Consider the following 16,257-nt stretch of genomic DNA (forward strand, 5'->3'; position numbering starts at 1 on the left):
TTTTTTTCTTACAGTTTTGCTAGGGGCTTATTAATCTCCTCAAATAATCGACTGTGGCTTTGTTAAATATATTGTTCATCTGTTTTCAATGTCATTAATTTTGCTTCTATCTTTAGTATTTCCTTTCTTCTTAGTTTGTTTTTCCTCTAGCTACTTTCTTTCAAATATATAGATATTTAAAGCTATTAATATATCATTTAGGAAGCAAGTACAACCTACTAATTTAGCCTTTTATTATTTTATTTATCTGGGTTACTCAATCTTGAAATATATTTCTAATTCTTTTTTTAGAGAAAACTTGACTTTTTATTTTTATTTTTTTAAAGGCTACATTGGCAAGAATTTAGAGAAAACTTTCTAGGAGAATCAGGAAATACTACCCATGGTGGGTGGAAGGGAGTATATGTAAAAATCTAGAGAATGATTGTAAGGATAGAAAAAATCTAATATTCCTGTTCTTTTTCATTCCATTCCAAGCTGTATTTATTCTAAAGATACTTGAATTTTAGGAACCCTCAGTTCCTTTTTGAATGCTATGTTGTAATTACCAGTGACTCATTCATCTATACTCAAGTTTTTGGATATAAATGAAGGTTAAATATGACTCCGGTTAATTTAATGCTTTAACTATACCATACCAACCGCATCACTAATACACTGTCAAGATGCAATCTTCCTTTCTTACTAATTACATTAACTTGATGAGTCACTTTTCTTTAGTTAGTGCTTATATTACCTTTTAATATTTATCTTTGGTGAACTAATTCTCCCATCTTTTTAATAATTCATTTTAATTTCTGATTTTTAAATACTGAAAAGGGTTATAACAAAGGTTATTTTCTTTATACTTAGTCTGGATAGTACAAAAAAAAAATTTCCATCATAAAATCCTTTTTTTTTTTTTTTTAAAGGAATGATTGTGCTAGAAAATGAAACAATTTTTTTTTCTTGGCCGGGCGCGGTGGCTCACGCTTGTAATCCCAGCACTTTGGCAGGCCGAGGCGGGCGGATCACGAGGTCAGGAGATCGAGACCACGGTGAAACCCCGTCTCTACTAAAAACACAAAAAATTAGCCGGGTGTGGTGGCGGGTGCCTGTAGTCCCAGCTACTCGGAGAGGCTGAGGCAGGAGAATGGCGTGAACCCGGGAGGCGGAGCTTGCAGTGAGCTGAGATCGCGCCACCGCACTCCAGCCTGGGTGACAGAGTGAGACGCTGTCTCAAAAAAAAAAAAAAAAAAAAAAAATTTTTTTTTTCTTTTTTTTTTTTTTTTTTTTTTTGAGACAGCGTCTCACTCTGTCACCCAGGCTGGAACATAGTGGTGCAATCTCGGCTCACTGCAACCTCTGCCTCCCGGGTTCAAGCGATTCCCCTGCCTCAGCCTCCCGAGTAACTGGGATTACAGGCACCCGCCACCACGCCCGGCTAATTTTTGTATTTTTAGGACAGTATTTGTATTTGTAATTCATGTATTTTCACCACGTTAGCCAGGCTGCTCTCGAACTTCTGACCTCAGGTGATCCACCCGCCTTGGCCTCCCAAAGTGCTGGGAAAACAGGCGTGAGTCACCACACCCAGCAACAGAATTTTCAAAAGGAACCCCATCAAGATATTCCTAGTTAAATATACACATAACCAAATGTATGTTTGTATATTTTAGAGAAAATAACATAATTTTTGTTCTTAATTGTAGCAACAGAGTCTATGTTGCTCAGGCTGTTCTTGAACTCCTTAAGTTGGCCTTAAGTTGCCTCAGCCTTCCAAAGTGCTGGGGTTAGAGGCATGTAACTGCACCCAGTCTAGAGTTTTCTTAAATCTTTTTATTTTTTATTTTTTGAGACAGGATCTCACTATGTCACCTGGGCTGGTTTGAGACAGGATCTCACTATGTCACCTGGGCTGGTTTGAGACAGGATCTCGCTATGTTGCCTGGGCTGGAGTGCAGTGGTGTGATTATGACTCACTGTACCCTCAAGCTCCCGGGTTCAAGTGATGCTCCCACCTAAGCCTTCTGAGTAGCTGGGTAGGGATTACATAGGTGTGCACCACCACACTCGGCTAATTTTTGTATTTTTTGTAGAGATGGGTTTTCGCCATGTTGCCCAGGCTGGTCTTGAACTGGGCTCAAGCACTCGAACCACCTCAGCCTTTCAAAGTGCTGGGATTACAGGCATGAGCCATGGAACTTAAATCATTTTTGAAACATAGTTAATAATGGCCTTCTCAAATTAAGTCAGCTAGTAGAAAAAAGTCTAACATTTTATATCGAGGCCAAAGCTGGTTTGGAGGAAAAGGCTTTTGATCTTTAAATGCCAAGGGGAAAGGTATTTTATCTGTCAAGAGATGATACAATTCAGTGGAATAAAATGTGTATCCACACAGACGACTTTTGCTTCTACCAATTTTATCTTTTATAAAACCCTGACATGGCCGGGTACAGGAGCTCCTGCCTATAATCTCAGCACTTTGGAAGCCAATGGGGTAGGATCGCTTGAGCCCAGGAGTTTTGAGACCAGCCTGGGCAACACAGTGAGACTTCATCTTTACAAGAATAAAATAAAAAAATTAGCCAGGCATGGTGGTGTACCTATGTAGTCCCAACTACTTGGGAGGCTAAGGTGGGAGGATCACTTGAGCCCCCCAAGGTTGAGGCTGCAGTGAGCCATAATTGTGCCACCATACTCCAGCCTGGGCGACAGAGTGAGACCCTGTCTCAAAACAAAACAGGCCGGGTCAGGGGGGCTCACGCCTGTAATTCCAGTACTTTGAGAGGCTGAAGCGGGAGGATTCCTTGAGCTCAGGAGTTCAGACCAGCCTGGGCAACATCAGACCCTGTCTCTTTTTTTTTTTTTTTAAGTAAAACAAAAACAAAAACAAAAAAAACTCATGATCCTTTTGTGGTTCATAAGCATGATGATTGGGTGCACGTGTTAGATGTGCTGCCCTCAAACCTTGTTACAACTTCAACCATTACCCATCTGACAGTAAAAAAAAAAAAAAAAAGTAAAATTTTAAAAATCATGTCTCATTTCAGCATCTTATATTTTTAAAAACCAATATTTTGATAGATGACAAATTTATACCATTAACGAGTTTATTTTTTTTTCTTTTCTCAACTTTTGTTTTAGGTTCAGGGGATACCTGTGTAGGTTTGCTACGTGGGTAAATTGTGTGTTGCTGGGGAATCGTGTACAAATGATTTTATCACCCAGGGAGCGAGCATAGTACCCAATAGCTAGTTTTTCGACCCTCGCCTTCCTCCCAACTTGCCCCCTCAAGTAAGCCCTGGTGTCTATTGTTCCCATCTTTGCGTTCATGTGTACTCAGTGTTTAGTTCTCACTGACAAGTGAGAACATGTGGCATTAATCACTTTAAAACATAGTATGACAGATATCATTTTCTTACAGAGCATCAGATATTAATATGTATGGATCACCTTGTTAAATTAACAAAAATCATCTGAAAATCAGCACAATATTTCATTTATTTATTGTATAAGTTTGGCAAACAAAACAAAAATCCAGCAACATTTAAAACATATAAAAAAGTCAAATGCTAAACAGGACTAGGGATTTTATTTTACATCATTAGAAATAACGAGTACACATTTTAAGATTCTGCAAAGCTAGCAAAATGAAGATGCTTGTCTTCTGAACATATACCACAAACACACATATAAAAAAACAACATAATTTATCTTTACAAAAATTACAGCCAAGCAACAGAAAATAAGGATGTTAATGATGAAGATAGCAACACATATGTTTAGTACATGTATCTTACACATTGAAATGCTACATCTTATACCCTGAAATGCCATGTGTAGAGAGCCAAGCAGAGTAAATTTAGGCTCATTACTGAGGTTAAGAATTATTTGATAAGAATTTAATTCTTATATGTAACATATTCAGTTAAAACTTTCTATATAGGAATTGCTAGAGGATGACAATGTATTCCATTATAGATCTGAGAAGTTGAGTCTTCTTTGTTGGCAGTATAAAATTTCTGACCAGTATCAAAATTCTGGTAAAACACAAATTGAAGGCATTTTCTAGTGTATGCAAATGTTACAAGGGGCATCAATGAATGTAGAAGAAAATCGTAGATTTTTCACATCAAGTTTCTGCTGAGCTTTGTCAAACCAAATAGCTCAACTATAAGGCAAGAGAAAACAACTCCTTATAACAGATTACTGGATCTTACCAAGTAAATATAGGAATTCAATCTTAGGGAAAAATTCCCTACATTAATAGATCTGAAACAGTTGGCCTTGAAACAAACATCTAGAAATTAACGAACATCTTGACATTCAGTCATTGGTTCAGAAGCGTGACAAACAATCTGTTGGTATATATTATTAAATTAACTTTTTGGAATCAGCACCAGTCCCCAAAACCTCAAATTATAATATTTAATCTTCATTAAAATATATCTTTTTTGTGCTACATTAACACGACTACAATTAAGTTAAAGAAAGCTGAATTTACTTAACCTATTGTATATGTTTATGTATACTAGGTAGCGACTTAAATTTCTTTTATTTACTTGTGCTTCTGTTTTGGGGCACTTTGATTGAAGAGAAATTCAATTCACAGGATTACATCTTGCTAAAGCATTCCTTAGCATTGGTCCAAACTTGAATTCCCTAAAAATAAAAATAGAAACTTTAAAATGTGAGTTTGGAAGGAATCTGAAAACCCAAGTACTTGGCTTAGTGGTACACTAAGTTTTGCTTTTTGGAATAATTAAGAAGTCCAGCAAATATGACACTATTTTGGGAAGTGGCTAATATAAGCAAATGTCTAATGCTTCTGAAAAGAGAAAGAGAATCTCTAATACGAGCTTATCTTCAAAATGGAAAAAGAACTCCTACAACTTGTTGGAAAACTGAGTTAATTCATTTCATATCACATACTTGAGTAATTTCTATTTGTAAATCAAACAAGTTTTCAGTCTTTTTTTTTTGGAGATAGGCTCTCACTCTGTTACCCAGGCTGGAGTACAATCATGGCTCATTGCAGACTCGACCTCCAGGGCTCAAGGGATCCTCCCACCTCAGCCTGCCAAGTAGTTGGGACCACAGGTGCATACCACCACACCTGGCTTATTTTTTGTATATTTTTTTTTTTTTGTAGAAATGGAATCTCACTATGTTACCCAGGCTGGTCTGGAATTCCTGGGCTCAAGCAATCTGCTTGCCTCTGCCTCCCAAAGTGCTGGCATCACAGGTGTGAGCCACAGTGCCTGGCTCGGTTTTTTCAATGTAATATTTGAAACATAAAAACTTCATTAGTCTAACAAATATAAATTGAGTTATTAAATTATCATGCTAATAACTAAAGTTTTGATAAAAACTAATTATGTACTAAATTACTGAATCCCTCTTAGTATCTGAAGTTACTTAGCACAAAGTTATAGATGGCCTAATATGCATAAGCAAAAATACATGTTTATAGAGATGTAACAGTAAAACTTCAGGGTTTTTTTTTTTTTTTTTTTTGAGACGGAGTCTTGCTCTGTCGCCCAGGCTGGAGTGCACTGGCGCAATCTCAGCTCACTGCAAGCTCCGCCTCCCGGGTTCACACCATTCTCCCACCTCAGCCTCCCGAGTAGCTGGGACTACAGGCGCCTGCCACCATGCCCAGCTAATTTTTTGTATTTTTAGTAGAGACGAGGTTTCACCGTGTGTTAGGCAGGATGGTCTTGATCTCCTGACCTCATGATCCACCTGCCTCGGCCTCCCAAAGTGCTGGGATTACAGGAGTGAGCCACTGCGCCTGGCAAGGGTTTTTTTCAATAAGGTATTTTTTCAATAAGATACATATTCTCCAATAATTGCTAATTTATGAGAAAGGAGCTTTTTAATATTTAATCATTAAAGTGTGTCATTTATTAAGGTTTTGAACAATTTTCTTTTTCTTCTCTTTTCTTTTTGAAAGAAAGTCTCGGGCTGGGTGCAGTGGCTCACATCTGTAATCCCAGCACTTTGGGAGGCGGAGGCGGGCGGATCACCAGGTCAGGAGTTTTGAGACCAGCCTGGCCAACATGGTAAAACCGTCTCTACTAAAGATACAAAAAAATTAGCCAGGCATGGTGGCACACACCTGTAATCCCAGCTACTCGGGAGGCTGAGGTAGGAGAATTGCTTGAACATGGGAGGCGGAGGTTGTAGTGAGCAGAGATCATGCCATTGCACTCCAGCCTGGGGTGGACAGGGCGAGACTCCATCTCAAAAAAAAAAAAAAAGGAAGAAGGTCTCATTATGTTGCCCAGCCTAGTCTTGAACTCCTGGGATCAAGTGATCCTCCTGCTTCAACCTCCCAAATAGCTAGGATCACATACAAAAATCTATATCACTTAGGCAAGAAAATAAAACGACGAAATTGCATAGTACCATTCTTGGGAAACAAGGTGAACATACACTCTTATTAAACTTTTTGTTCTACTAGTTATCTAAGGATTTGTGAATAAACCTACAAAATATCCAACAGTATGTCCAAATACAGCTACAGTAGTATCTTTTATATTCACAGATTAAATTTCTAGCACCCTCAACCACTGCAGCCTAAACAAAACGGAGGGGGAAAGTCCTTTGAGACATTATATAAAGGTCTTGCATTTTACTTTGGAAAGAAGTGAATGAGAGATCACAAGGAGCTTATTAATGAGTCTTTTACAGGAAAAACAAAAAAACTAAAAACCTTTGTTATCTGGTCTTTCAGATTTCTTGAGGTTAAAAAGTTAGATTGGAAAAAGGACTATACGACTGGGTGTGGTGGCTCGTGCCTATAATCCCAGCAATTTTGGAGGCCGGGGTGGGAGGACTGCTTGAGCCCAGGAGTTCAAGATCAGCCTGGGTAACACCGTAAGACCCCATTTCAACCAAAAAAGAAAAAAAGACAAAGGATTGTAAATATCTAGCACCTAGCTGCAGGCAAGTAAGAGGTGACAGTATGAAGGCAAAAAAAAGATAGAGACGCTACCAAACTACAACATACTCAATCTTTAGCACCTGCAGACTCACCAGTCACGATCTAAACTTGTTTTAAGTGATTCCAAAGATCCACAGTATACAGTAACTTATAATTCACTGAGCATAGATATGAATTTGTCCAAACCAAATGGAGCCCACTTAACCAGTGAGTGCGTATGGTGTTTATGCCTCAAAATATCTTTGTTCTCTCAGTGACGGCCCTTAGCCAAAAAAATAAAATTTGGGGACAAACTAAAGCATAAGAATTGTATTTCCTTCCTTCCTTCCTTCCCTCCCTCCCTCCTTCCCTCTTTCCCTCTTTCCCTCTGTGGCCCGCGCTGCAATCAGCTCCTCCTGCCACGCACCGCTGACTGCCTGGGACTGCCGGCGCGCCCCACAACCGCTGCCTCCTTTTTCTCATTTGGCTGCAGGCGCGGTTTCGCCATGTTTACCACGCTGGTCTACAACTCCTGACCCCGAGTGCTCTGCCCGCCTCGGCCTCCCGAGGTGCTGGGACTGCAGACGGAGTCTAGCTCACTCGGTGTTCGGTGTTGCCCGGGCTGGAGTGCGGTGGCATGGTCTTGGCTCGCGGCAGCCTCCGCCTCCCAGCCGCATGCCTTGGCCTACCAGGGTGCTGGGATTGCAGCCTCTGCCCGGCCGCCGCCCCGTCTGGGAGGTGGGGAGCGTCTCTGCTCGGCCGCCCCTCTGACAGCCTCCCCATCTGGGAAGTGAGGAGCGCCTCTGCCCGGCCACCCATCGTCTGGGAGGTGAGGAGCGCCTCTGCCCGGCCACCCATCGTCTGGGAGGTGAGAAACGCCTCTGCCCGGCCGCCCCGTCTGGGAAGAAGTGAGGAGCGCCTCTGCCCGGCCGCCCCGTCTGGGAAGAAGTGAGGAGCGCCTCTGCCCGGCCGACCCGTCTGGGAACTGAGGAGCGCCTCTGCCCGGCCGCCCCGTCCGGGAAGAAGTGAGGAGCACCTCTGCCCGGCCACCCCGTCTGGGAAGTGAGGAGCGCCTCTGCCAGGCCGTCCCATCTGGGAAGAAGTGAGGAGCATCTCTACCCGGCCGCCCCGTCTGGGAAGAAGTGAGGAGCGCGTCTGCCCGGCCGCCCCGTCTGGGAAGAAATGAGGAGCGCCTCTGCCTGGCAACCTCGTCTGGGAAGTGAGGAGCGCCTCTGCCCAGTAGCCCCGTCTGGGAAGTGAGGAGCGCCTCTGCCCAGCCACCCGTCGTCTGGGAAGTGAGGAGCGCCTCTGCCCGGCCGCCCCGTCTGGGAAGTGAGGAGCGCCTCTGCCCGGCCGCCCCATCCGGGAAGAAGTGAGGAGCGCCTCTGCCTGGCCGCCCCGTCCGGGAAGAAGTGAGGAGCGCCTCTGCCCGGCCGCCCTGTCGGGGAAGAAGTGAGGAGCGCCTCTGCCCGGCCACCCCGTCTGGGAAGTGAGGAGTGCCTCTGCCCGGCTGCCCTGTCTGGGAAGAAGTGAGGAGCGCGTCTGCCCGGCCGCCCCGTCTGGGAAGAAATGAGCGCCTCTGCCCGGCAACCTCGTCTGGGAAGTGAGGAGCGCCTCTGCCCGGCCGCCCCGTCTGGGAAGTGAGGAGCGCCTCTGCCCGGCCAGCCGTCGTCTGGGAAGTGAGGAGCGCCTCTGCCCGGCCACCCCGTCCGGGGGTAAGTGAGGAGCGCCTCTGCCCGGCCGCCCCTTCTGGGAAGAAGTGAGGAGCGCCTCTGCCCGGCCACCCCGTCTGGGAAGTGAGGAGCGCCTCTGCCCGGCCGCCCCGTCTGGGAAGAAGTGAGGAGCGCCTCTGCGCGGCCGCCCCGTCTGGGAAGAAGTGAGGAGTGCCTCTGCCCGGCCACCCCGTCTGGGAAGAAATGAGGAGCGCCTCTGCACCTCTGCCTGGCCGCCCCGTCTGGGAAGTGAGGAGCGCCTCTGCCCGGCCGCCCCGTCTGGGAAGTGAGGAGCGCCTCTGCCCGGCCACCCCGTCTGGGAAGTGAGGAGTGCCTCTGCCTGGACGCCCATCATCTGGGAAGTGAGGAGCGCCTCTGCCCGGCCGCCCCGTCTGGGAAGTGAGGAGCGCCTCTGCCCGGCCACCCATCGTCTGGGAGGTGAGAAGCGCCTCTGCCCGGCCACCCATCGTCTGGGAAGTGAGGAGCGCCTCTGCCCGGCCACCCCGTCTGGGAAGTGAGGAGCGCCTCTGCCTGGCTGCCCCGTCTGGGAAGTGAGGAGCGCCTCTGCCCGGCCGCCCTGTCCGGGAAGAAGTGAGGAGCGCCTCTGCCCGGCCGACCCGTCTGGGAAGAAGTGAGGAGCTCCTCTGCCCGGCCGACCCGTCTGGGAACTGAGGAGCGCCTCTGCCCGGCCGCCCCGTCCGGGAAGAAGTGAGGAGCGCCGCTGCCCGGCCACCCCATCCGGGAAGAAGTGAGGAGCGCCTCTGCCCGGCCACCCATCGTCTGGGAAGTGAGGAGTGCCTCTGCCCGGCCACCCCGTCTGGGAAGTGAGGAGCGCCTCTGCCCGGCTGCCCCGTCTGGGAAGTGAGGAGCGCCTCTGCCCGGCCACCCATTGTCTGGGAAGTGAGGAGCGCCTCTGCCCGGCCGCCCAGTCCGGGAAGAAGTGAGGAGCGCCTCTGCCCGGCCGCCCCGTCCGGGAAGAAGTGAGGAGCGCCTCTGCCCGGCCGCCCCGTCCGGGAAGAAGTGAGGAGCGCCGCTGCCCGGCCACCCCGTCCGGGAAGAAGTGAGGAGCGCCTCTGCCCGGCCACCCATCGTCTGGGAAGTGAGGAGCGCCTCTGCCCGGCCACCCATCGTCTGGGAAGTGAGGAGCGCCTCTGCCCGGCCACCCCGTCTGGGAAGTGAGGAGCGCCTCTGCCCGGCTGCCCCGTCTGGGAAGTGAGGAGCGCCTCTGCCCGGCCACCCATTGTCTAGGAAGTGAGGAGCGCCTCTGCCCGGCCGCCCTGTCTGGGAAGAAGTGAGGAGCGCCTCTGCCCGGCCGACCCGTCTGGGAAGAAGTGAGGAGCGCCTCTGCCCGGCCGACCCGTCTGGGAACTGAGGAGCGCCTCTGCCCGGCCGCCCCATCCGGGAAGAAGTGAGGAGCGCCGCTGCCCGGCCACCCCGTCTGGGAAGTGAGGAGCGCCTCTGCCCGGCCGTCCCATCTGGGAAGAAGTGAGGAGCGCCTCTACCCGGCCGCCCCGTCTGGGAAGAAGCGAGGAGCGCGTCTGCCCGGCCGCCCCGTCTGGGAAGTGAGGAGCGCCTCTGCCCAGCCGCCCCGTCCCGGGGGGAAGTGAGGAGTGCCTCTCCCCAGCCGCCCCGTCCGGGAAGAAGTGAGGAGCGCCTCTGCCCGGCCGCCCCGTCCGGGAAGAAGTGAGGAGCGCCTCTGCCCGGCCACCCATCGTCTGGGAAGTGAGGAGCGCCTCTGCCCGGCCGCCCCATCTGGGAAGTGAGGAGCGCCTCTGCCCGGCCACCCATCGTCTGGGAAGTGAGGAGCGCCTCTGCCCGGCCGCCCCGTCCGGGAAGAAGTGAGGAGCGCCTCTGCCCGGCTGCCCCGTCCGGGAAGAAGTGAGGAGCGCCTCTGCCCGGCCGTCCCGTCTGGGAAGTGAGGAGCGCCTCTGCCCGGCCGCCCCGTCTGGGAAGTGAGGAGCGCCTCTGCCCGGCCGCCCCGCCCGGGAAGAAGTGAGGAGCGCCTCTGCCCGTCCGCCCCATCTGGGAGGAAATGAGCACCTCTGCCCGGCCGCCCCGTCTGGGAAGAAGTGAGGAGCGTCTCTGCCTGGCCGCCCTGTCTGGGAAGTGAGAAGCACCTCTGCCCGGCCGCCCCGTCTGGGATGTGGGGAGCGCCTCTGCCCGACCGCCCCGTCTAGGAGGTCTACCACGGAGGCCAGAAGCAATGTGGGGGCTGGACGTGGTGGCTCACGCCTGTGGTCCTGGCACTCTGGGGGGCCGAGGCGGATTGATCACTTCAGGCTAGGAGTTCGAGACCAGTCTGGCCAACATGGCGAAACATATGAAAAATACAACAGACAAACCAACCAACCAACCCAGTGACAACAAAACAGGTCTACCCTGGAGTCATACTCTAATTTTTTCTATTTTCCTCCCTTTCTGATCCTTTATCCCACTTACTTTCTTTTTCTTCCTCTTCCTTCTCCTTCTTCTTTGACAAATAGAGGATTGAGTTATTATCACTGATCCATATAAAGTCCCTCTCTCATTTAATTCCCACCCCCTATTTCTATTCCCCGACTTCCCATGTGCAACCTTCCTAATATGTTTGATACGCATCTTTTTGTTTGTATGTATTTTTAGAAAATGTTTATTGTTTTTGTGTGCAAAAAAATTAAAAAAAAAAATTGTATATATATTTATATGAATGTGATTTTGCCCTGTAAGAAGGTCTTCATAAATGTGAGAATTCATCTTACCATGTAATTTACTGAGATAATGCATGTAAAAGTGCTTGATAAATTATGACAGGTGATAAAATCAAAGCACTGGTACTGGTAGTCACATTGGCAGATCTTAGGTTATAAAAAAGAGGTTAAGGAATGTTTCCTATTTTGTTCTTAAACCAACATTTTAGAAAGACTTCCATCATTGTCAAACATTTATTTTAACTAGAATAAGCTTCAATGTTTGTTTGTATCTTTCACTATGGATATCAGTAACACAAACAATTTACTTTACGAGGAAGCATATCATAACCAAGTCTTCACGAAATAATGTTCAAGCTATTTTCCAATCAAAGCATATACCTGGAATGGTATTTTACTGTCTGGTCCAAGAGTACCACATGATCTAAATAATCTTGATATATATTCTCAAATACAAGTTATAAATGGGGGATACAAATTTGGACTTTAGATGAGTGCAGACTCAGTAATGGGCATACTGGTTGTAACACCAGTAGAGGCTGGACATGGTGGCTCACACCTGTAATTGCAGCACTTTGGGAGGCCAAGGCAGGAGGACTGTATGAGGCCAGGAGTTCGAGACCAGGCTGGGCAACATAGCGAGACCCCCATCTCTATTTTTTAAATATTTAAAATTTGAAAATAAGAAAAAAACAAAATGAAATAAAACAGAAATCGTACAAAATTAAAATAGAGAAATTGGTAAACATTCTACAAGAGAAGAATAAAAATGAAAAATTTTTTGGTCCAAGTAAGGTAATTTAAATAAATGTATAAGCACTTCTGAATATACATATGTCTTCACTGAACCCAAAACCTACCTTTTTGCACATACTGATCTGCATGACTGCATAGCTTATGAGGGCCTCCTTTAAGTCTCGGTTCTTTTGTTCTTTGAAGCGTTCAATATCAGCCCATGCGTTTTTCACAAATTCTCTGAAATAAAAGGTATAGCCATTATTATTCTTATTTAAGTTAAATAAACTGTGTATTAAAAAGTTAACCAGTTCTCATTGGAGTTGGTTTTTAATTGCCTACGTAGAAGGAAGAGTTATTGCTTGTAAAAGACAGTTTTTTTTATTTTCCTAAAAATTATAGTTAGGGAAAAAGCAAACAGACAGTCATATATTCTTGTAGCTTTTAATCTACTTTTTCTTTTTTTTTGAGACAGAGTCTCACTCTGTTGCCCAGGCTGGAGTGTAGTGGCATGATCTTGGCTCACTGCAGCCTCTGCATTCCAGGTTTGAGCAATTCTCCTGCCTTAGCCTCCTGAGTAGCTGGGATTACAGGCACACACCACTATGCCCAACTAATTTTTGTATTTTTAGTAGAGACAGGGTTTCACCATGTTGGCCAGGCTGGTCTCGAACACCTGAGCTTAGGTGATCTGCCCACCTTGGCCTCCCAAAGTGCTGGGATTACAGGTGTGAGCCACTGCACCTGGCCTAATAATCTACGTTTTTGCCACAAGGATTCTACCTTCAAATTATTCCTATAAAATACGCATAGATGACTCCTTGAGCCAGCTCACAAACCTAACAGGTGTCAGTCACAATGAAGTAAGTGCTTTCCAGGGGTCACTGGAAAATATACACTCTTTTGACAAGATGATAGATTATGAATTACATTTAGCTTTTTTTTTTTTTTTGAGACCAAATCTCGCTCTGTAGCCCACGCTGGAGTGCAGAGGCGTGATCTCGGCTCACCGCAACCTCCGCATCCAGGGTTCTTGCCTCAGTCTCCAGAGTAGCTGGGATTACAGGCGCACACCACTGCACTCGGCTAATTTTTTTGTATTTTTAGTAGAGACAAGGTTTCACCATGTTGGCCAGGCTGGTCTTGAACTCCTGACCTCAGGTAATCCACCCTCCTAGGCCTACCAAAGTGCTAGGATTACAGGTGTAAGCAACCACGGCCAGCTGCATGTACTTGTTTTAAATGACAAAGTTTTAAAAATTTTTTAGCCAGGCATAGTAGCCAGTAGTCCCAGTGATTCGGGAGGCTGAGGTGGGAGGATCACTTGAGCCCCGGACTTTGAGGTGGCAGCAAGCAACAATGGCACCCTGCACTCCGGCCTGGGCAGCAGGGTGAGACTCTGTCTCAAAAAAATAAAAAATAATAATAAAAATAAAAATCCCGAGAGGTATTTGTCTTTTTTTTGGAGACAGAGTTTTGCTCTGTTGCCCAGGCTGGAGTGCAGTGGCGCAATCTCAGCTCACTGCAAGCTCCGCCTCCCGGGTTCACACCATTCTCCTGCCTCAGTCTACCGAGTAGCTGGGACTGTAGGCGCCTGCCACCGTGCCCAGCTAATTTTTTTGTTTTTTAGTAGAGACAGGGTGTCGCCGTGTTAGCCAGGATGGTCTCAATCATCTCCTGACCTCATCATCCACCCATCTCGGCCTCCCAAAGTGCTGGAATTACAGGCGTGAGCCACCGCACCTGGCCTGTCTTTTAATTCTATCTATTACTTTGCCATATTTGGTGCCAGTAGTTCTAAAAATGAACAAAACCACCTCAAAACCCAAAGTACACTCTTGGTCTGCCTTGGTCTATTCACTGACTGTCAGATGAAAACAAAAATAAGAAAAATGAGTCAAACAGTGATAGTGGGTCTCTGAGAACTGAATTTCTAGAAATATTTATGTAACAATTACATGCTAAGTAAGCCCTATGCAAGGCACTGGGACGTGAATGTGGAAAAGATACAATCACTGACTTTGAAGGGCTTAAATTTAGCCAGGGATAGTCACACAGAACAATCAATCATCTAATACAAAACTGCCATACCATACTGGCATGAATTAAATGCCGTGATGGCCTGAGAAGGCTTCACAATGAAGTAACACTTCAGCTGGGTACTGAAGGAGGGGCAGGGGGAGAAGAAATGGTGGAGGGAAAGTACAAAGGGTGGAAATCAGGAATAGTGCAGGAAAATAATATTATGAAGTTGAAAGTTTTATTCCTCTTTCCCCCACATTGAAACAACTGTTTCTATAACATGATTTTTGATAATTCAACTTTCTTTTATTTTTATTTATTTATTTTTCTAGAGACAGGGTCTTTCTATGTTGCCCAGGCTGGTCTCAAACTCCTAGGCTCAAGCAATCCTCCCACCTCAGCTTCCTAAAGTGTCGGGATTACAGGTGTGAGCCAGCACACCCAGCCTGATAACTCAAATTTCTTAGGAATGCATTTTAAAGGAACAGGCTATATTCAGGGATGCCAATGAAGCTGGGAATTGTTACAAATAAAAAAAAAATTAATCTGCCGTATAGTCTACAAGCCTAGCTTACTTAAACATCACAGCATCTTTACCTGCCTTCCAGATTTTTAGACTTTAGCTGTTGTTCTCCTTCATTTATTTGTTCTTCTAGCACCTTTATTCTGGCTTCTCTCTGCTCTGGAGTTTCTTGACCAAAGAGCTTGGTAGTCATTCCCTTCAAAGAGAATGTTCTCACAGTCTAAAAGGAAATAGATGAATGGATAAACAAAATGCGGCATACACGTAATACACATACAATGGAACATTATTCAGCCTTTAAAAGGAATCAAATTCTGATATATGCTACAACATGGATAAACCTGTAGGACATTATGCTAAGTGAAATAAGACAGATACAAAAAGACAAATACGGTATGATTCCACTTATATGAGACACCAGTGTTTACACTGTATTAGGTATTAATAATCTAGAGATATTTTAAAGCAGGGGGTCCCCAACCCCAGAGCCACAGAGTGATACCAGCCCATGGCCTGTTTGGAACCAGGCTGCATAGCAGGAGGCAAGCGACCACCTGAGCTCCGCCTCCTGTCAGATCAGCAGCAGAGGCATTAGATTCTCTTAGGAGCATGAACCCTATTGTGAACTGCGCATGCGAGGGATCCAGGTTGTGTGTTCCTTGTGAAAATCTAATGCCTGAGATGATCTGAGATGAAACAGTTTCATCCCGAAATCATCCTCAGCACCCCCCGCCCTGGTCCATGGAAAAATTGTCTTCCACAAAACAGGTCCCTAGTGCCAAAAAGGTTGGCGACTGCTGATTTAAAGTATACAAAAGGATATGCACAGGTTACATGCAAATACTACACCATTTTATAGAAGGGACTTAAGCATCTGAGGATTTTGGTATCCAAGGGATCCTTAAACCAATCTCACTGAAGATATTGAGGGATGACTGCACTACTGAACTATATACTTAAAAATGGACAAGATGGTACATTTTATGTTATATATATTTCACTACACACACAAAGGAAATAGAAAACATTTGCCATATTTCCCCTAGGTCAGACAAAACCACCATAAGCTTCACAACCAGGGGACTCTTATATGAGTTTTTATTTATTTTTACAGAGTCATAGCCAAGAATCCTAATAGAATTTCTAACACTGAAATAATACGGAGTAGTCAAAAAGAAGAAACTTCTAACTGAATTTCTTTTTTTTTTTTTTGAAATGGGTTCTTGCTGTGTTGCCCAGGCTAGAATGTAGTGGCACAATCATGGCTCACTGCAGTCTCAACCTCCTGGGCTCAAGTGATCCTCTCACCTCTGCCTCCCAAGTGGCTGGGACCACAAGTGCATGCCACCACACCCGGCTAATTTTTAAATTTTTGGTAAAGACAGGGTCTAGCTATATTAATCCACACTGGTCTCAAATTCCTGGGCTCAAGCAATTCTGGGTTTATGCCTCTGCTGCTAAAGGTGTCGGGATTACCATCGTAAGCTACCATACCCAGCTTGAATTTCATAATCAAATGGAAAACTTCCATGTGAAATATTAGACAAGTCATTTCTTACTCTGTATGAATGATATTTAAAAAAATTATGTTATAAAAAAGTAGATAAATTCACTAGGCAACTATGGAAATAAACCAAACTAAAGAAGCATATTTAAAATGTGCGTAAC

At 46.0% G+C, this 16,257-nt stretch overlaps 1 protein-coding gene and 1 pseudogene across 1 annotated transcript in view; one reads left to right on the top strand and one right to left on the bottom strand.

Annotated features, from left to right (window-relative positions):
• Positions 1–2,887: 2,887 nt before the first annotated feature.
• LOC129471767 (uncharacterized) lies at positions 2,888–2,982 on the top strand (annotated as a pseudogene).
• A 483-nt stretch (positions 2,983–3,465) lies between these two features.
• SNX4 (sorting nexin 4) overlaps positions 3,466–16,257 on the bottom strand; it is an 87,853-nt gene continuing 75,061 nt past the window's right edge. The window contains exons 12-14 of the mRNA XM_055260238.2: positions 14,664–14,809; positions 12,170–12,284; positions 3,466–4,644 (exon numbers count right to left, since the gene is read on the bottom strand). Coding sequence (XP_055116213.1) covers positions 4,597–4,644; positions 12,170–12,284; positions 14,664–14,809 — 309 coding nt within the window. The 3' untranslated portion in view covers positions 3,466–4,596. The remainder of the gene's footprint in view (positions 4,645–12,169; positions 12,285–14,663; positions 14,810–16,257) is intronic.

Source organism: Symphalangus syndactylus, chromosome 21 (genome assembly GCF_028878055.3).
Source record: "Symphalangus syndactylus isolate Jambi chromosome 21, NHGRI_mSymSyn1-v2.1_pri, whole genome shotgun sequence".
Classification (NCBI taxonomy): Eukaryota; Metazoa; Chordata; class Mammalia; order Primates; family Hylobatidae; genus Symphalangus; species Symphalangus syndactylus.